The sequence below is a fragment of the Vigna unguiculata genome, chromosome 1 (assembly GCF_004118075.2).
Source record: "Vigna unguiculata cultivar IT97K-499-35 chromosome 1, ASM411807v1, whole genome shotgun sequence".
NCBI classification, from domain to species: domain Eukaryota; kingdom Viridiplantae; phylum Streptophyta; class Magnoliopsida; order Fabales; family Fabaceae; genus Vigna; species Vigna unguiculata.
The window spans coordinates 5,744,583-5,766,734 of NC_040279.1; the positions used below are offsets into that span (position 1 = coordinate 5,744,583).

The following is a 22,152-nucleotide window of genomic DNA, read 5'->3' on the forward strand; positions in this document are numbered from 1 at the left end:
TATGAAAATTATTTATAAAAAAAATCTTTATTTTTGTCATAACTTTTTTATCTCAATTATTCAATTTGATTTTTTTTAATTAAGTCTTATTTTTTTTTTAAATATTCAATTAGATCATTTCTAATAGGACAATGATATTTTGACTACTAAATTTTGACAACTTTCTCTTACAATATAATGTATCATTTTTTAAGTGGTTTTTGAAATATTGAGAAAATATAAAAATGAAAAATCACTTAGAAGATACCACCTAAGATTGTAAAAAAAAGTTGTCAAAATGTAATAATCAAAAAATTATTTTCATTTTCCAATATATTAATATTAATGTCGTTTTTTACATACAATGCCATGTCGATGGAGAAAAATTCAAATATAAGTACTGAATTGAACATAAAATATGTGACAAACCGATATAACAAAATTGATGTAGTTTAGTTGTTTAAAAATTGGAACTTTATTAAAAAAAAAAATAGAGAGTATTCAATTGTGAACGAATAAGGATTTTAGCCATTAGAGAAATCTTGTTTATGGGTCTAATTCTTACCAAGTGTATCTTTTATTGACTTGTCCAACCTAAAAAGTTATCACCAAAGAAGCTATGAACAACTTTTGGCAGGGATTGAGTTGGCAAGGTAAAATATGAAAATTTAAAAACATGAGTTGTGAAGATAAAAGGGAGAAATTATAATATACATTCTTAAAAGGAGAAGGGAAATAAAGCACAAGGAAAGCATCTTTGAGCAATTGTCACAGCAGAAGCACTTCAGCTAAGCACTTTTTCTCTACTTTCACATTGCTGCACATTCAAGAAAGAACTGATCCTTTCAAACACTTCCTTTAACCAAATAACCCCATTCATTAAGTTATTACATCATTTTCACACAAACCTAGTAAAAAACAAATCAAACTATTTTTAGGATTCCATGTTTCATACCAAGTAACTCTTCTCATGTGTTGGAATGCATGTAATGTGAGTTAACAAGAGGATTTTCGTCCATTGTTTTATGTTTTCTTTTTCCATATTAAGATTGCTACCACTAAAGCTCATGCAGCTTCTTCATCAAATTATTCCTTTCTTAAACCAAGGTAGTGAGATTGTGTAGGAAAGTGAGACAACCAACACTGTGTTTTCTTCTGTCTTTTGCCTTGAGTAGAATCTGGTTGCTTCAGAATCGAATATTGGGTTACTTGTGAACAGCCATATAAGCTTCAGCTTGCTGTGACATAGACACATTATTGCATTTGTTGAAGAAGTAGAGTTTGAACACCAATTAAGAAGAACCAGAATTATCCTAAAGAACCTGAACCCCACTTGGAATCACAATCTGTTATTCCATTTGGATGCAACAAAACCTTCCTTCTAACTTTCCTACTTCAGAATTAGAAAACCTCTCATCTCCAACTTCACCAAAAGTACAAGAATGCAAATCCAACACCACCATTCTTCCTCATTGTCCATTCCCAACCACAGAAAACATTGACCTTTCTGACATAACATCAAAAGCTGATCACAAAGAGGACACCCCAGAATCAATCACAAAAGGAGCTGAGAAAGTAAACTCAGCTGCAGTGTAGTGGCATTGATACTGGTCAAGATCTGAAAGAAAGAAAACATTCAAAACAGCAACTACACAAACACCAAGTAGCAGCAACCAATGATTTCAATAAAGAGAAGACAAAGAGGTGCTCCAGCCACAATGAACTCAGTTGGTCCTCAAGTTCAACCTAGTAGGCAAGATGAAGACTACAATCTGAGGGAGACCGATCCACAGCTCGGGGGGGAGCGGTGGCCAAATGCCAGAAGAGGGTGGATGAGTGGTGGTGAAAGATTCTCGAGCACACATGATCTTGTTGAGCAGATGTTCTATCTGTATGTAAGGATAGTGAAAGCCAAGGATCTTCACCGAAGCACTCTTACCTCAAGATGTGATCCTTATGTGGAAGTGAAGCTGGGGAACTACAAGGGGAGAACAAAGCACGTAGAGAACAAAACAAACCCAGAATGGAACCAAGTCTACGCTTTCTCCAAGGACAGAATTCAATCTTCTGTTTTGGAAGTCATAGTGAAAGACAAAGAAATGTTGGGAAGAGATGATTGTATTGGAAGGGTTGCATTTGATCTCAATGAGGTTCCAACCAGAGTTCCCCCGGATAGTCCACTGGCTCCGCAGTGGTACAGACTCGATGACCGAAGAGGAGGTGGTGATATCATGGTTGCAGTGTGGATGGGAACTCAAGCTGATGAGGCCTTCTCAGAGGCTTGGCATTCGGATGCTGCCACTGTGTATGGAGAGGGAGTTTTCAATGTCAGATCAAAGGTTTATCTGTCACCAAAACTGTGGTATCTCAGGGTGAATGTCATTGAAGCACAAGATGTGATACCAGGTGACAGAAACCGTCTGCCAGAGGTGTTTGTGAAGGTTCATATGGGGAGCCAAGTGCTGAAGACCAAGATATGTCCAACTAGAACAACCACTCCAATTTGGAACGAAGATTTGATCTTTGTGGCGGCTGAACCATTTGAGGAGAAGTTGACAATCACTGTGGAGGATCGTGTGCACCCTTCAAAAGATGAAGTACTTGGGAAGATAGTGTTGCCACTGACCCTCTTTGAGAAGCGGCTAGACCACAGGCCAGTTCATTCGCGCTGGTTCAATCTTGAGAAGTTTGGTTTTGGAATGATGGAAGCTGATAGAAGAAATGAGCTTAAATTTTCAAGCAGGATTCACCTAAGAATTTGCCTTGAAGGTGGATACCACGTCCTTGATGAGTCCACTTTGTACTCAAGTGACCAAAAACCAACAGCTAGACAGCTATGGAAGCAGCCAATTGGAGTACTTGAAGTAGGCATCCTAGGAGCACAAGGGCTCCTTCCAATGAAGATGAGAGATGGCCATGGCAGCACAGATGCATACTGTGTGGCAAAGTACGGTCAAAAATGGGTCAGAACCAGAACAATTCTTGACACTCATAGTCCAAAATGGAATGAGCAATACACATGGGAGGTTTATGATCCATGCTCTGTGATAACACTCGGAGTTTTTGACAACTGCCATTTAGGTGGTGGCGAAAAAGCCACTGCAGGCACTGCTGCCAGGGATTCAAGAATTGGAAAGGTAAGAATTAGACTCTCAACACTTGAAGCTCATAGGATATACACTCATAGTTATCCACTTCTTGTTTTGCACCCTCATGGTGTGAAGAAAATGGGTGAGCTTCAGCTAGCCGTGAGGTTCACTAGCCTCTCACTGGCTAACATGGTTTACATTTATGGCCAACCATTGCTTCCAAAGATGCATTACTTGCACCCTTTCACAGTTAACCAGATAGAGAGTTTGAGGTACCAAGCCATGAACATTGTGGCCGGTAGGCTTGGAAGAGCTGAACCTCCCCTCAGGAAGGAGGTGGTGGAGTACATGTTGGATGTTGATTCCAATATGTGGAGCATGAGAAGAAGCAAAGCCAACTTCTTCCGCATCATGTCACTTTTCTCTGGCATGATCACAATGGGGCAGTGGTTTAGCCAAGTTTGCCATTGGAAGAACCCCATCACATCCGTGCTGGTTCACATTCTCTTCCTCATACTCATTTGCTACCCTGAATTGATACTTCCAACTTTGTTCCTCTACATGTTCTTGATAGGACTGTGGAACTATAGGTTTAGGCCTAGGAACCCACCCCACATGGACACAAAACTCTCATGGGCGGAAGCTGTTCACCCTGATGAACTTGATGAAGAGTTTGACACATTCCCAACTTCTAGACCGCATGATGTGGTGAGAATGAGGTATGACAAGCTTAGAAGTGTTGCTGGAAGGATCCAAACAGTGGTTGGGGACATAGCAACGCAGGGAGAGAGGTTTCATTCTCTACTGAGTTGGAGAGACACCAGAGCCACCAGCCTCTTCGTGGTGTTCAGTTTGTGTTCAGCTGTGGTTCTCTATGCAACACCACCAAAAGTGGTGGCTATGGTAACGGGTTTGTATTATCTAAGGCATCCAAAGTTTCGTAGCAAACTTCCTTCTGTACCCAGCAACTTCTTCAAGAGGCTTCCAGCTAGAACAGATAGCATGCTGTGATGCATAGTGAAGAGTTCAGAATGCATTTTATTCATTACGTGGAGTTTTACTTTTAATGTTGTAACTTACTTGAATTTCTGCTTATCAAGATCAATCTCATTTGACGATGTTTAGATAGCTGATTTAGATCAGCATCACTGAATTTAACCTTTGTAACAAAACTGAAATGGTGGAACTTTGTCTCATAGTCTGACAGTTCTGTAAACTTACCTAGCCGATATCAATGATAACACAGCAGCAGTCTAATTATGCAAATAGCTTGGTTTGTTAGTTTGACATACAATTAAAGGACACTAATTAAAACCACACCTTCAAAATAAATATTTCTAATGTTTCTTAATAATAATAAAAATCTTAACAGTACTTATCTATAATACATACATAAATAATGCTCATAATTAAATATATAATATTATCTTATAGATGATTGGATAAATAATATTTGTTATTATATATTTATATTTAATATGTTGGGTTGAATAGAGAGTTCTTTGAATTTAAAATTTATAAACCGTTAACCAACCCTATTTAATCAGAATCCATTCCAACACTCATTGTTTCACAAATCGAATATATTTGATCAATGCAATACCATCATCTACCTTCTAATTACTCTTGTTCAACGCAAATAGGAAAATTATGATTTTAGTCTCTTTTAAATTACAGAAACTTAGTTTTGATACCTCTTCCTTCAAACTAGTAAATCAAATCCCAAAGTGTAAAAATCGAGTTAAAGTTCCATAATTCTACAATACCAAGAGCTAATTTATATTGATTTCGAGGTCTACAAAAATATCGACAACAAAATTAAGTAAGCACTGCAAAATCGTAGCAATACCAATTTCAAACGATTCCAGTTTTGGAAGATTAAAACCAACTACTACAAAAAAGAACAAAAGGCTAAACGCATTTTCACCTAAAATTTACATCCCAGCACGAATAAAGCAGAATGGGATACAAACTGGCAGCAGAGGTGTTCAATTAACATAACGTGAGTTAATCCACCTCAACAGAACAACGTATAAACTTTTTGCCTGGCTACTACACACGCACGATAGCAACTTGGATAGAGACAAAACACATACTAATGTATCAATCGATAATAATGTATAAAACAACTAGAACCAAAACTGGTAAAAAAAACTTTAACAAAAATAAAGATCCAGTACAACGAAGACAGTGCGACTATTAGGAAGAGAAAGCTCGACAAAACAGAATGAGGAAAATAATTTAGGCACTCTAGAAGACTAGTTCATGGGGCTTCATTCCTGCCTTCAAAGAAAACCTAGCACCCAAGTAAGACTTCAGGTCTGGAACACTCTCAATTGCCTTTAACAAAGCAGCATCCACGGTTTTCTGGTCATCTTTCTTCTCTTGGGGAAGCACATTTTTCTCCTACAATAGGAAAATTAAAGTAATGATCAGCATCACATAAGTAGCTCAACCTAAAATGGAATACATTAAAATTAAATTGTTAAACGAACCTCCTTCTCTGCCTCAAAGAACTCGCCTTCTCCCTTTGTTTTCTTCTTCTTGGCATCCTTGGAAAAGTACTTGTCATCAAATTTATCAACATTAACACCAGAGATGTCCACTTTTGTGGATGTACCAATGACATATGATTGGTTCACCCTTCTAAGAGGAACACCGTTGATCTTGAAGGGCCCTAAAAACACAAAGACATTAAGATCAGAACAGAAGAAAGTTCACATTTGAATTGAGGGACAAATCATATGACAAGAAACAATAATTGCGGGGAAACATATAACAGTAACCAGAGAACATTATGTTTCACAAAACAGAACTAACAATGTTGAAGGGTAGACAACAGCAAAAATAAGAAGCCCTTGTCAATCAATTATGTTAAAGAAGTGAGAAACCAGAGCAATCAGATTAAGTCATTGAAGCATAAGACTACAACAAAATGAAGAACCCGTTACCAACAAAGGTTACCAACAAAGCTCATCACGTAAAAACTAGTTGAACAACGTTTAATCTCATCACAAGCACAACACACCTGTTACAAGAAGCAATCCAGATGGAAGCTGCTTCAGGAAAACAACCCTCTTTCCCTTGAATCTGCCAGCAAGCAGGATCAACACAGTTCCTGGAGTAACGCTAGCCCTGAAGAGGAAACACAAAATATAAGACAACAAATAATAGGATATTTTATATATTGGAAAAATGTTCGCTTTTATTATCCAACAAAAACTGCAAAACTAGCTCTGAAGTTCAAAGCACACCAATCACTTGACAAAACAAGACGCAATTATCAGAATACATATAACGGATATTTCAATATTAGAAAACTGTTAATTTCATCATTGAACAACAAAATCACATAGACATATTTTTCCTTATATTCCAAACAAGAGACACTACATCTCAGAAAAATATTGACATTTTAACATTTAAGACCACAGAACAATTAAAGACCCATCATAGCTAACAAATCAAAACACTAAAACGCACACAAACACAATAGATTCAATCTGCATAACATCCCATCCTCCATCCTCCGAAAACTAAAAACCCTTCTTTTTTGTTCCACATTTTCTAAAAACAATAAAACCCACATTTTCTAAAAACAATAAAACCCTCCCTCGTAACATAAAACACAATCATACCAAACAAATCAAAGCATCAAACACACACATAAGAGTGAGAAAGAAAGGACCTGAGTTTTGCAGGCTTGGGCTTGTGCTTGTTGACAAGGGGCCTTTTGACATCATCGGCAGGGTAAAACTTGGGAGGCTTCTGGGCTGGGGCGTCGGGCTTAGGCGTAGGGGCGTGGCGAGGGAAAACGCCGCCGTTTTTGGCCTTGATGGCCCAGATGCCCCTCTTGTGGTACATCTGCGACCTTGAGTACTTTCCAATACCCCTAATGAGTTCAGGGTTCCTCGACACGGTTCTCGGCTTCTTCGGCGCCATTGCTGCTTCCTTTCCTTCTGCTTCTTCCTTTCCTTCCGCTGAGGCTCGTGGTGAAAAACCCTAACACTTAGTCTATTATATACCCGCCTCAATTTCTGCTTAATGGGTTGGGCTCTCTAAACTTGACCCATGAAGGTTTGGGCTTTTTTATAATTATAGCAGTGTAATTTATAAACTTAGAACTTTTATAATTATAACAGTGCAGTTTAAGAGATTATTTTAAATTATTCATCATTTGAAAGTGAGTAAACTTAGTGTTTTTTTGTTAATTCTTCAAATAATTTTTATAATTATCTATAATTTCTCAATCCTATAAAATTATCCTCTAGAGTTAATTTGTTAAACATATTAAAATCTCCAGGTAAATTACTTATTTGAATTATAAGTACTAAATTTGAATTGAAATTTGTTTGAATTAGTAGAGAAATAAGCTTCTTTCTTATATTGTTGAGAAATTTCTATTTTTCTCTTCTAGTAGAATGCCGAAGTGAATTATTACACTAAGTGTAACATTTCTGTTAAATGCTAATTGTTTCTTTTTCTTCTCTATGACTTATATTCTTTCAACATTAGCTTTTAAATTAGAAGCTAAAAAGACAAACAAACCCACGTTTTATTTTATTTCTTCAAAAACAATATTTTAATCTATTTTAATCCGCACTTATCTGAAGGTGTGTTGATTCTATAAATAATGCTAATTACTATTTTTTCATTAAATTAAGCTCAGTGAACATTTTTTAAAACTAGAAGAAGATTGTATTTGTTTCTTATATTTAATAATTTTTTGTAAATTACTTTATGTTTAAAGAAATTGAAAAACTAATGTTCGTAAACAATGTTCTTATAACTTAACTATCCACATTTATTAATTATATTATAATTTTTTATTATATTTGGTATGCTTTCTTAAAAGTTAACTATATAAACTTTTACTTTATAAACAGCAAAGAAACTAGGACGTTCTAAAATGCACTCATTATAACGATCTTCCAGTTAAGGCAAATTATTAATTATCAAATAAATTTAATGATAAATAAATAATATTGTCTTTCATAGTAATGTAAAAGTTAAGTTTAAGTTCCAGCAGTGGGTAATTTTTAACCGAAGAATTTAACAAAAAAACTAATGAACAAATTTGAATAACACGTTATTATACTATTTCGATAAAATGCAAAATCAGGATTGTTTATCTGACCCATATATACCTAGATCAGAAGAATATGGACCTAGAATTTTGTGGGAATCATGGATATAAAAGGAGGGAAAACTCAAGAAGATTGGTTGTTTATTATTTCATCCAAGCCATTTTCTTTTGTACTCAGCAAACTTCCATATAGACTGCACTTTTGCAGATCAAAAATAAGGAAAAATATTTAAATGTTAATTTCAATTCATATCATTAACCAGTGAATGCATTGGTGGAAGAAATGAATTTATTTTAGACAACATCTAATCTTCTCTTTTTGTGGGGATCAGTGAATTGAATATCCTCCATGCTGCTCCTCTGTTTCAACACATAGATTCCATTTTCTATAGAGATTGGGGTCACCGCATGTTTGTCTTTTTTATTGAATCTCTGCTCCACTGAGTATGTGATCTCCACATGGTTCCATTCATTTTCTGAAACATATCTGTCTAGATAATCTGAAAAAACTATATGTTGCAAATCGAAAATATGTGTGTGATGAGGGAGCATATATAAATAAGGATCCTCCTCCTCATCAAATGAACATTCAATGCCGTTGATGATCATGATAGGTCCAACGATTTCAACTTGTTCGATATGAGTTTGTCCAATAGCAATACAAAGAGCAATTGAAGGGAATTTGTTGCCAACCCAGAAAGAACAAGATGGTCCCCGACCGTGGTGATCGAACCATTCTGGAAACTTTGCTCCTGACAACCAAAACATGGTGTTCCCAGCCTCATGCAGTTTCTGTTAATCACAAACGATTAATAAGTTTAGCACCATTGCGTACAGTGTCATCATCATCATCATCAAATCAAATACATAACAAAAGTAAAACAAGAGAAAACCTGATTCAGTAAAGTGCTTCTGCAAGAGGAAGTGAAGGATTTACAATTTCTTGCTGATAAATGTCGTATGTTAGGTGGAATCCCTCGAATCTCTTGAAGACTATGACAGCTATCTAAAGTAAGCTTGCATAAAGAATGACAATTGCTGATGCATTCAGGAAGAACCGTGAAATTATTCCTTGACAGGTCTAAATCTTTTACATTAGAAAACCATTCAGGAATTACTGGGAAAAAGTCATCTGAGAGTTTGCACCCTGAGAGAACAAGACAATCTACATTTGAAGACACCATTGAGCTTCCTTTTTCTTCCCCATCAACCTGTTTTGGAAATAGCCATCCTTTAGATTCCCAAGCAATAATCTGGGCCAGTTTTGGCATCATGACAATACTACTTGGTAACCTTAATATTGGACACCAACGCAACTGTAATGTTTGAAGCTCGGTGAGATTATGAAATGAAAATGGTAATTCTTTTATGTGACAATCCTCCAAGACAAGTTCTGTTATCTTTCCCATTTTTTCTAATATTTCTGGGAAGCTCTCGAGACTGTGACAATATGAAAGTTCAAGATTTTCCAGAGAAGTCAATTTGAGGGGAGGAAAACTCCTAAGCTTGCTGCAACCAACAGCACTCAAGGAGTTAAGCTTACCTAGGAACCCGAAGGAGTCATGGATTGTAACTAAACTCTTACAATTCTTGAATGAAACTTTTTCTAAATTTGGCAGCCCAGACACATCAGGTATATGTGTTAAACCTTCACATTCATCAAAATTCAGAAGAGTCATATTCATGAACTTCTGCAGCCAACAAAAAGGACAAATAAGGAAACAAAAATTAACAATTCGGATGGGAGTTGAATATATTAGGTTTGGAAAATGAACTGTTCATACTTGCCTTTGAAAACTCAGCCAATTCGAGTGACCCAAAACTACTTGAAGGTAATTTGCATATGGCAAGTTTCTTTGAACGAAAATCTGGTGGTAGCCCTTGTGAAGGATATTTCAACCATTCAAGTACTCTTAAACTATTTGGAAGATATTTAGGACCTTCCGAAAATTTACCTTTTTTAATGATAAGTGTTTTGAGGTTTTTCATCTTTTTGAAGGCCTTTCTGTTCCATCCTACTATTTCTTCTTTGTCAGGTAAGGAGGAATTCAAACATATGATTTCAATTTCTCCACTTCCCTGATGACAGAAAAGGCACCAATCAAGCACAGTGCAGATATATGTTAGTCTGCGGTGCAAATGCTTAGTTAAATTTACATTACATAATAGTAAAGATAAATCAAACAACGGAACAAACCATTACCGAATTGTCTTCCAAAACTTGAATTATATCTTCTGGTGACCATAATCTACTGCGCTTCCCTGGATTTTTTGGTGATTTCTCTCGGACAATTTCTTTCCCCATGTCTTCTATCAAGTCATGCAACGTAACTACAGAATTATAGCCATATTTCATGAGAGATTTTTCAACTAACACTCCAATATGATATTTCATGCAATCACCATAATGAGCACGAAGAATATCTTCTATCTCTGACAATGCATATCCTTTGAAACAACAAGCAATGTCAAGAAAAACACTCTTCTCTACTTCCTCTAAAGCATCAAAACTTACTTTAAGTACCTCAAGGATTTGATTGCTAGGAATTTTCTCGTACTGTTTGATGGCAGATTCCCATTCTTTTACACTTTTACTAAACAACTTCGAACCTATTACTTCCAAAGCCAATGGATGTCCAGAAGCATAAGCTAGTACACGATCCATGACGTTCAAATAACTTGTATCAACTTCTTCTGTTCTAAAACCTTTCCAACTAAGCAGTCGAAGAGCATTGTTCTTTTCCAACTTCTTCACTTTATATAATTTTTCAACCAAGTGACACGACAACAACTGTTTGTCCCTGGTTGTGATGATGACTCTACTGCCGGGACCAAACCAATCAGGTCTTCCAACAATTGCCTGTAACTGTTCGTGCTTGTCAACATCATCTAGAATCAAGAGAATCTTCTTCTGCCGTAGCCTATGCTGCATCATTGAAATTCCTTGTCTCACACTAGTTATGTTGATATTATTTTCTCCAAGCACTTGAGAAAGAAGGATTCTTTGAAGATGATGTAGGCCGTGTTTGTTTGAATTCTCTCTCACATTTTCGAGGAAACACAAACCTTCAAAATGGTCAGCGATGGAATTGTAGAGTGCAAGAGCAAGTGTGGTTTTACCGATTCCACCGAGTCCATGGATCCCTACCAAGTGGACAACATCATCAGATCCTACTTCTAGAAGCAACTTTACTTCTAGCACCCGCGCCTCTAGTCCAACTGGATAATCCCCAACGTGTAAAGGAGCACGGTTAATCTTCTTAGAGACCAATTCAACTATCCTCTCGATAAACTGGTATTCATATTCCTCCCTGTTCAATCAGTGTCAAATTATATATCCCTTCAAATATGTTTTTTATCGCCAAAAGTAATACAATTACGAGTAAGGGAGGTTATTTTAGCAAAATGATCTCAGAAAAAAAAATATTTATTATTGTTCTATACCTTATAAAGAAAAAGGTTAAAATCCTATTTTAGTCAATTAGATCCTGATTCAATTTAGTTTTTTTTTACTGAGGTTAAAATGTTTTTATAATTTATACTTCTTTATTATTTATACATCAAATCATTTTACATACAAAATAAAATTAATTTGAATCTTTTTAGGTAAAGTGATTTAATATATTAATTTTAACGAAAATCCAATATCAAACTAACCTAAAGACCTAATTAGATCATTTTATAATATTAAAGGATTAGATCGAACCAAATAAACACCAGATATCTAATTGAATTTTTGATAAGAATTAAAACACTTAAAGAGTATTTTAACCAAAAAAACACTTTGAAATTTTACATTTATATACATAGAATTTTGATTCTTTTCATTAATTACATTGTTTAATTTAAGGTTAAAATACCTTTTAGGTATCAGTTTTTCTCAAGTTTTGTCAAATCCATCTTAATTTTGTTTTTGTGTTCAAATATGTCTCAATTTTCGTCAATTTTGTTCAATATTGTCGTTTTTGCTAACACCGTTTAAACCATTAACGGTAATGAATAGTGATTGTCATATGTCACTTCGTGGCTTTTTTTATATATTTTTTTAATATTTTTAATTATGTTTTAATTTTTTTAATTTTTTTTAATGTCCATGTGTCAACTAGTAGCGTGTCACATATCAAAATCAATGATTTATATTCAATTTATTCTCTATATTTGTTATTTTTGTTCAATTTAGTCATACTTTTGTTTAAAATTCAGCAATTTTGTTCTTCTCAAAATTAGGACCAAATTTAATTTTTATATTGAAGTTATAATCCTAAATTCACATTCTTATTAAATATTTTTTTTAAGGTTATAATTAGTTGAAGGTTATAAAAATTAAATTTGGTCTCAGTTTCTAGAGAGACAAATTTGCTCAATTTAAAACAAAATTGTGACTAAATTGAACAAAAATAATACATATAGAAAATAAAGTGAATATAAAACATTGACAGCCTGAATTGACATATGGACATTTTAAAAAAATTAAATAAAAAAAAAATCATGAAATGACATGTGACGATCATGATTTATTATCGTTAATGATTTAAACGGTATTAGCAAAATAGACTAAATTGACGAAAATTAGATATTTAAGCACAAAAACAAAATTAGGACTAAATTGACAAAACAGGACGAAAATTGAGATAAAAAGTATTTTAACCTTAATTTTAAATCTTGTTACAAGAGAATTTAAATTTATTAAATTTTACAAAGTATTTCAATTAGTAAATATAAAACTTGTCATTTCAACTTTTCGAATATGGACAAAAAATACACACTACATACTTAAATCAAACAAATTTGACTACCAACCACCACTAAATAATAGTCTTAGTCACATTAGTCAACAATCATGAATAAATATCTTCAATAGTATTAACTAGAAAATAACTCGTATCAATTTTCCCTGAAAAAAATCTGATTTGCATCACTCGAAGAAGAAAAAATTCATTGGTGTGAAATAAAAAATCATGCCTAACATCGGTTGAAAAATAGTTTTGTAATGAGTTGAGTTTTTGTTTTATTCAATTTGATCATGAATAAATAATCTTGAGTTTTTATATTGGTAGGAAAGAACTCCATTAATAAATCAACTAAAAATAATAAACATTGACGTTACTAAAAAAGATGTATTTAACATGAGTAAAAAAAATATTGATATTGAGAAAAGAAATTATAACTAATGGTAACTCAAAAATAATATTCAACTATATAAAAAAATGATTACTTTGATGAAGATAACTCAAAAAGTCTAAAAAATCTAAAGAGAAGCATCAATTTGAGAAAGGAAGGGATACCATAGAAACTTTTTCAAATTTGTCTTTCTTTAAATAGAATTTGAAATTCTTTGATTTTAGGTTATCAAATTAACTTTCTAAATTAAGATTTTTCTAAAATTTATCCTAAAAAACTAAACCTTAAACATTTTTCGATGTAAATAAATGTTTGGAGCTCTTTAAATTTGAACAAAATAAATAATTTCTAGGTTATCTGGAGTGATAAATGAATGAATATGGAAGTTAAAAGATAGTACCCATGTTTGAAATGATAGCCAGACAAGTTAGCTGCTCGACGCAGAGCCATCTTCCATTTGTTGAGCTTCTCAATGTTAAGCTCAAAACCCTGACTCATACCTCTGAACCTCTTTTCATGAGCATCCAATGCTTCTCCAAAGCTACCCGTGTGGTGTCGCACGTGGGAAGGAACGACGTCGTAGAAGAGTGGCAAAACCAGCAAAGCATTTCTCTTAGCGTGGGGAAGGATGTAGGCGAGCTCGTTCAAGCAAAAAGAGGAAGAGGCGTAGTTGAGAGAGAAAACGATGATGAAAATTCTAGAACCTTCGATTGCCTTCTCAAGTGCAGAGGTGATTTCGTCTCCTTTGCGAAGCTCCTCGTCGTCGATGAAGGTGTGAATTCCTCTGTCACGAAGGGCTCTGTAAAGATTTCCGGTGAAACCGTAACGAGTGTCTTCTCCTCTGAAGCTCAGGAAAACGTCATAGGTGAAGGAAAAGGAGAATGATGGCACAGCCATGAGAACAACTCAACACAAACAAAAGTGTGTGATATCAATACCTCACATTTTGCATATAGGATAATGTTATATTATATAATTATATATATTAAAATAATTCTCTACTTGAAATATTTTCGTTTACTAAATATTTAAATATTTTCTATTTTTGGTTAAAAATATGTGATTTGATTTTTGTGGTTAACATAATGAAGTTAATGTTATTTTTAATTTTAACTTATCTGTCAAATTATTCTTTCTTCTCCTTTCTTTTTTTTAATTTTTTTCAACTGATCAATGGTTATTTTTATGAGTTTGAAGACACCAGAAATAGAAACAAGTTGAAAAAAATAGAAAAAATAAAAATACAAAATCAAATAATATACTTCCACAAGAATAAAAAATATTGTAAACATTCAATAAAAATAAAATTATTAATAAAAATTTAGTTTATTAATTACTTGTAAATTAATTAAATGAAATATTATATATATATATATATATATATATATATATATATATATATATATATATATATATATATATTAACGAAAATAGTACTAGAGAATGACTTGTTCTATCGCAATAGAAGTGAACACAACCAATATTTTTTTAACCGCTATAATTTCAAATTTTATAATACCCTTATCAAATAAATCAAACTAAATTGTTATGAATAAGCATTTACAATATTATATATGCAAATTTATTTTATAAAAATAAATATTGGGTTTACTAACTTTCTTAAGTTATATTTTTAGTTTCTAAATAAAAAAAGGATCATTTTAACATGCAAATTTTATTCTTGTTAGGCATCTCCAATCTAATAAATTTATCCTCAATGTTTCTTTAATGAAATTTGTAAGACCCTAGAAAATGGCGTGTTAAAAAGTGATAGTGGTTTAAAAATAGTGAGACTCAATTATTTTTTAAGGCATTGACGTTTATAAAGTTGTCTAAACAGGATAACAGGTAAGGGAAGCTAACTGTTTTGCTTGAATTTCGTATAGAAATCATTCTGATGACTTTGAATTGCATGATTGAGTGTTGTATGAGTGCCTGAACTGTGTAATTGAGTGTATGATTGGATTGTTCTAGATTTCTGGACTGTTGCATGTGAGAACAAATTGGGAATCTGGTATCGCCTAAGCGAGCAGCTCTTGCCTGAGCGAAAACACCAGAAACTCATCTCCTGTCTCTCCGAGATCTCGCCTAGGCGAGTCAGTCTCGCTTGAGCGAGAGTCACTCTTGTCTAAGTGAGACAACTTAGCCTGAGCGAGAATTCACCCAGAGTTTGAGTTGTTCTCTATTTCGAACCTCGCTCAGGCGAGAATGACTCGCCTAAGCGAGAGAGCCCTTTTGTCTGGGCGAGACCTTCTAGCTTGGGCGAGAACCTCTACAGCTGAATGTTATTTCTCTGTTTCTAATGGATAAAGCTATGTTTAAATGTTTAAATGTTAAAATGTGAACTTAGTTATGATATGCATGAATTGTTATGACTGATAATATGTGTGGTGAAATAGCATGAAGTTGGAATATGAGAAGATGTGGTTGAACTAGGATTTCAAGGGAAATTCTAAAAGGAATGTTTTAGTGTATGTAAGGACATAAGGACTCAGTTTTGATTGGTATCCTGACACTCCAATAACCATTAAGGCTCATGTAGAATGTAATGAATTATGTCGTGAGGAGTAGCAGAAGGTCCTAATCTGTGGACTCAATTCAGTCACAGACGCGAAGGGAACTTACCTTGGGAGTGGTTGGGTGATAACCCCTTGTGTCCAAACTCTGCAGAGTTTGGGAATAGTCACATGTGCACGCCACCAAGAGATCCAATGTCGCTTACATAATCCGGATATCGAGTCTAGAGTAATATATTTGTACTGTGTTTGTGGTGGCCTATGTAATTCTGGTAAAAATAGGAAAGACTGCATGATTTGTTTATAATTGAATTGCATGATTTTTTCTTATCAGATTAGCTTACCCTTGCTTTCTGTGTGTCTGGTGTTGTATTATTTTCCTTTTGCGATGATCACCTATTTGGTGGGAGCAGATGTGGTTGCAGTGTCAAAGGTGCTTCTGGAGGATGAAGAGCCATCGTTTTAGTGTTGAGGAGAAGGTATTCAGTGGGAGCTTTAGCAGTGGTCAGTTTAAAGTATAGAGTTTATTAGTTTAGTTTAAGTGTATAAGTGATATATTTTTATAGTCATATCTTTTGTAAGACTGTATTAATACATTGTGTACACTGGATTATCTGTTTTGGAACTATGATGAAATTCACTATTTTTATTAATTTTAAGCTGTTGAAATTGGTAAGTTACAAAATTTCTCTTAATATTTAGTATTTACGAATAAGTGTCACTTTTTAAATAATTAGCTAAAAAGTCGTATCATTAATACGAAATTCTAAGCACAACATTTGTAAAGTGCGAGTACAATGTTTTTTTTTATTGCGTGTCTTTTTTTAATAAGATTATTAAAACTTTGAAATCTACATTTGCGAATGATTTTACTATTTGCGTCTAGTTTTAAATCCGTTATGATTTTTAAGTGTGTTTGATAATGCGTCGCAGAATTGATGTTGGTCAGATCGATTTCTTTGTATAACTTGTGTGTTTGGAAATCAATTATATGTCAATCTGACGCCAAACCAAACACACTATAAATCCATATATACATGTTTATGTTTATTTTTATATGTTTTGTTATGTTAGTAAATATACATTATATTAAAAAAATATAATTTTTGAATTTCTATTTTGAGTTCAGTTGTAATAAATGTGTATTAATAAATTAATTTAATTTGTGTGAAGAAAATTTTGTTTAATATATACTATTAGAGTCGTCTAATCAATATATGAATAACTCGTCTGATCTATATTGTTAGATTCGTCTAATAAATACATCGACACAGATGTTTAATTTTTTCTTTATTTACTCATCTAATCAATATATTCATATATTTGTGTACTAATTTTTGTTATACTCCTCTAATCAACATATGGAATTACTTGTCTAATTACGATATAAATAGTCACGTCTAATGTGTATTATTAGACTTGTGTAATAGTTTTACTATATTCTTCTAATCTGTGTATGAGAAGACTTGTCTAATGTGTATTGTTAGACTCGTTTAATCAATACATCGACAAATGCATCTATTTTTTTTTTGCTTTACTCATCTAATCAATTATTCTTATACTTGTCTAATAATTTTTTTTATATTCATCTAATCAACTTTTGGAATGACTTGTCTAATATTTTTTGTCATACTTATCTAGTTACTGTATAAACATTCTCTCTAATGTGTATTGTTAAACTTGTGTATTGTATTGCTATATTCTTCTAATCAGTGTAAGGAAAGACTTGTCTGAAGTGTATTACTAAACTCGTCTAATCAATACATTGACAAACTTGTGTAATATTTATTGCTAGACTTGTATAATCAATATATGGACACACTTGTATAATTGTATTGTTAAACTCATCTAATCAGTGTATATTCAAACTCATATAAGTGTATTGCAAAACTCTTATAATTAGTGAGTGGACAAACACGTCTAATGTGTATAAATAAACTCATCTAATATGTGTATAAACAAACTTATCTAATGTATACTGCTAGACTTGTTTAATCAGTGTATAGACATACTAGTATAGTGTTTGGTTCTATACTAGTTTAGTTAGTGTATGAACATAGTTGTCTAATCAATGTATGTGTAGACTCGTTTAATGTGTATTGCAAGATTTGTTTAATTGGTGAATGAACAAACTTGTTTAATGTGTATTTATAGACTTCTATAATTTGTGAATGGACAAACTTGCACAATGTATAATGCCAAACTTGTCTTATTAGTGTATAGATAAACTCGTTTAGTGTTTGTTGCTAGACTTGTGTAATTAGCATATGTACAAACTCGTATAATGGGTATTCTTAGACTTGTGTATTCAATGTGTGGAATGATTCATCTAATTTTTTTGTTGTACTTATCTAATGATTACATGGACAAAATCGTCTAATGTGTATTTTAAACTTGTCTAATCAATGCATTGAAAAATTAGTTTATAATATTTTTTGTTATATTTGTTTAACCAATGTATTTATAGACTCGTATAACAAATGTATGAAATGACTCATATAATATCTTTTGTTATACTATCTAATTAATGTATGGATTAACTCATTTATTGGGTATTGCTAGACTCGTATAATGATTTTTGTTCTACTTGTTTAATTAATGTATGTACAAACTTGTATAATGTGTATATTACTAGACTTGTCTAATTTTTTTGCTATATTTATATAGTGTGTGTTACTAGACTTAATCAATGTATGTTTAATATATATCTCTAAAATTAACTAATGACAATATAAATTTATTACTGGTATATTTTAAAACAATTAGTTTAGTAGTTTTTACCTTTCATATTTGTCTTATTAAAGTCTTACCTTGTGTTTGGATGGAGCATTTCAACAATGCTTAGAAATTGAAATGCTTTGTATTTGAATTGCTTGTAATTAAATTTCATTCATTTTTTAAATAACTTGTTTGGACAAGGAAATTAAAATACCTGACATTTCAATTTCTTGTTTGAAAAAAAAATTGAATTTACTGTGAGATAAAATTTAATTTTAACAACATTTATTTTACGCTTAATTATGTTTTGAATTCATGATAAAATTGGAAACATGCTCAACAAACCAGATGGGTCGGACAGACCCAACTACGCAACCAGATTGGTTAGACCCGACGACCCACCCGAGCTGGACCGACTGGGAAGCCCAGACAGGCTGGGTTGCCTGATGATCTAGATGCCTGACGGCCCATATTGCACGATTGTGCCGTCAAGTTCGTCAATATGGCTCGGTCCAACCCGTCTAGGTCATTGGCCCAATGCTCCAGACGGGTCCGACGATCAAGATGGGCCCGACGACCTGAACAAGCCCGAAGACATGGACGAGCCCGACAATCCGGACGGGGTCGAATACCCGGACAGGTTCGACGACCCGGACAAGCCCGTACACCCAGACGGGCCCGTACACCCAGACGGGCCCGAAGACCTGGACGAATCTGACGACTAGGATGGGCCCGAGGACCCGGACGAGCCCGACAACTCGGATGGGCCCAACGACTTGGACACGTCCGAAGATCCGAACAGGCCCAACGACCTAGACGAGCCCGAGACTCGAACGAGCCCGACAACTTGTATGGGCCCATTCAAATCGTCAGGTCCGTTCGGGTCGTCGGGACCGTCCGGATAGTCTGGCCCGTACGAGTCATCGGGCCCGTTTCGATCGTCAAGACCGTTCGGGTCATTGGGCCTGTCCGGGTCATCGTTCCCGTGCGGGTCGTCGGGCCTATGCGGGTTGTCGGGCTCGTCTGGGTCGTTAGGTTCGTCCGGGTCGTCGGGTTCGTTCGGGTCGTCGGGCCTATCCGTGTTGTCCCGCACTTCCGGGTCGTCAGGCATGTTCGAGTTGTCAGGTTCGTCCGGGTTGTCGGGCCCAATGATTTGGAAGGGCTAGTTTGGGTCGTCAGGCTCGTTTGGGGCGTCGGGTCCATTCAGGTCGTCGGGCTCGTCTGGGTTGTCTGGCCCGTCCAGGTCATCGGGCCCGTCTGGATCGTCGGGCCCGTTTGGGTCGTCGGCCCGTCCGGGTTGTCGGGCTCGTTCGGGTTGTCGGGTACGTCCGAATCGTCGTGCCCGTCCGGATCGTCTAGAATGTGAGGTTGAGTGAGAAGAATTTCAAATTTCACCTATTTTGAAGGTATTTAAATTTCTACTAATTTAGCTAATTAAAATCCTTCAAAAAAATGGTTCCATTTGAAATGCTTTTTAATTTCTCTATCAAAACAAAGCATTTCATTACAAAGAAATCTAAATTCTTCAAGAAAATGAATTGCTTCATTAAAATACTCTATCCAAACACACTTTTAAAGTATACGTTTTAAAGTTGAAAATAATAAAAAGTAAATATAAATAATATATAAAACAAAATTTATAATATTAAAAAAATTATTACTAATATACAATTTAAACCTTTGAAACAAACTATTGAGTACAATGTTCTAATTTATTTTGTTACTTATATAATTATTTAAAACCTTGTACCAATTTCTATGTACACATGAATAATGCTAGTTTTTTTAGTAAATAATATCGATTTAATTTTTACATACTAAAATAAGAAAAAATATTCAACAATGAGAATATTTATATTATAATTTATATAAAAAAATAAATGTAATTTTTTGTTGACAATTTTTTTAAGATAAAATCGTTACATGTCAAAATTTTAATGAGTGTAAATCATTTGTATGATCAAATATATAGTATATTTTAAATAATATTATTTTAATAAATTATAATAAAATATATTTTTATAAATTTTATTTTATTAAACAACCAAATACATTAGAAATCATAAAATTATAAAATTAAAAAATATATAGAAAAAATGATTAATACTTAAATGTAAATTATTTTTATTTAATATTTTTTTGTTATACTTTTTCGGTGCTTGTTGTTAGACTCAACAAATCTTTATACACATAATACATATTTGTAGATTCATCATATAAATATATTAGTAATATATTTTAAGACAATTACTTTGTTAGGTTTCAGTTTTTGTTTTGGTTTATTAAAGTCACAAACACAATTTGAACTTAGTAAAAAATAAATTAAACGAATATAAAACAAAATTTATTATATTAAGAATTGTGATATTTGTATTATAAATATATATATTTTAAATCTTTAAAATGAATTATTAAGTACAATATTTTAATTTAATTTGTTACGCAAAAAATATAATGGTTTAAAATCTTATTCGAAGTTTTATTTATACATAATCCATGCTAATTTTTTATTAAATAATATAAGTTTAAAAATAAAATATATTTTTCTAAATTTTATTTATTAAATGATCAAAGTAATTATAAATTATAAAAAGATAAAATTAAAAAGAATATATAATGTAAAAAATTAATATTTTAAATATAAGTATTCTTTAATAATTTATTAAATGACTAATTAATTAGAAATTATAAAAGAATAAAGTTAAGAAAGAAAAAAATAATATAGAAATATATTTTCATTTTCCTAATGAGTGTAAAAATAAAATAAACGGTTAAAAAAGTATAATAAATTCTAGATGTGACAGCAAAATAAATATAAGTAAAACAATTAATAATGTCAAATAATTAAAGACCAAATTTTTGAATAATTGTTAATAAAATAAGCATTGATAGTAAAGTAAGTTTTCTTATTTTCTTTTCGTAGATTTTAGTTGAACATATAATAGATTTTTAGAAATGCATATAATGGATTACATTGATTAACAAAATAATTTAAACTTTACACTTAATTGACATTTTGAATATTGAAATGAAAAATTTAAATTTGAGAAAAGAATTATTATATTAAAGAAATAAAATAATAATTTATTAGATATTAAATGATATAGATGCAATATATTATTATTGTTAGAAAAGAGTAAACTAATAGACAATTTTGTATATGACATTGTAAACCATTTATATTATATATTATATACATACATATATATATATATATATATATATATATATATATATATATATTTTAAAATAATATTATTTTTAAGAAATAAAAATACAATATATTTTTCTAAATTAAATGTTACTAATGACCAAGTAATTATAAATCATAAAAATTTAAAATAAAAATAAAAAAAATAGTAAAAATATTAATACTTTAAACATAAGTTATTCTTTAATAATTTATTAAATGACCAATTAATTAGAAGTTAGAAAATGATAAAATTAAGAATGAAAAAACTGTATAGACAACAAATGGTTTTAAAATAGTTTAAAAATAAAATAAATGAATAAAACAGAAAAATAAATTCTATGTACATTTGATAACAAAATAAATATAAATTAAAAAGAAATTAAAAATAGAATAAGTGGATAACTTCCATTCACATGGAAGCAACATAAATACAAATAAAAAGTAAATTAA

At 32.5% G+C, this 22,152-nt stretch overlaps 3 protein-coding genes across 8 annotated transcripts; 1 reads left to right on the forward strand and 2 right to left on the reverse strand.

The window, feature by feature from the left end:
- The first annotated feature begins 1,150 nt into the window (after window positions 1-1,150).
- LOC114181597 (FT-interacting protein 1-like) lies at window positions 1,151-4,307 on the forward strand. The gene has a single exon (XM_028068101.1). It carries the CDS (start codon window positions 1,656-1,658, stop codon window positions 4,077-4,079), a length of 2,424 nt encoding a protein of 807 aa, XP_027923902.1. The 5' UTR covers window positions 1,151-1,655; the 3' UTR covers window positions 4,080-4,307.
- A 724-nt stretch (window positions 4,308-5,031) lies between these two features.
- Window positions 5,032-7,069, reverse strand: LOC114192349 (60S ribosomal protein L6-like). The gene is made up of 4 exons (XM_028082048.1): window positions 6,757-7,069; window positions 6,097-6,203; window positions 5,564-5,745; window positions 5,032-5,474 (listed from the first exon to the last, which is right to left on the reverse strand). Exons 1-4 carry the CDS (start codon window positions 7,008-7,010, stop codon window positions 5,319-5,321), a joined length of 699 nt encoding a protein of 232 aa, XP_027937849.1. The 5' UTR covers window positions 7,011-7,069; the 3' UTR covers window positions 5,032-5,318.
- Window positions 7,070-8,262: 1,193 nt separating this feature from the next.
- Window positions 8,263-14,226, reverse strand: LOC114195336 (TMV resistance protein N-like). Of its 6 annotated transcripts, none has more exons than XR_003606470.1 (6): window positions 13,676-14,226; window positions 10,358-11,465; window positions 9,943-10,233; window positions 9,472-9,845; window positions 9,048-9,365; window positions 8,660-8,946 (listed from the first exon to the last, which is right to left on the reverse strand). XR_003606470.1 is itself a non-coding variant. In XM_028085763.1 (5 exons), the coding sequence occupies exons 1-5, from the start codon at window positions 14,170-14,172 to the stop codon at window positions 8,449-8,451; spliced, it is 3,192 nt and encodes a 1,063-aa protein (XP_027941564.1). In that variant the 5' UTR covers window positions 14,173-14,226; the 3' UTR covers window positions 8,263-8,448. The 6 variants fall into 6 exon arrangements, 3 of the variants coding, with proteins under 3 accessions (XP_027941564.1, XP_027941590.1, XP_027941579.1); XR_003606469.1 differs by having other exon boundaries at window positions 9,448-9,845; XR_003606471.1 differs by lacking the exon at window positions 8,660-8,946 and having other exon boundaries at window positions 9,253-9,365; window positions 9,448-9,594; window positions 9,698-9,845.
- Between the last annotated feature and the right edge of the window lie 7,926 nt (window positions 14,227-22,152).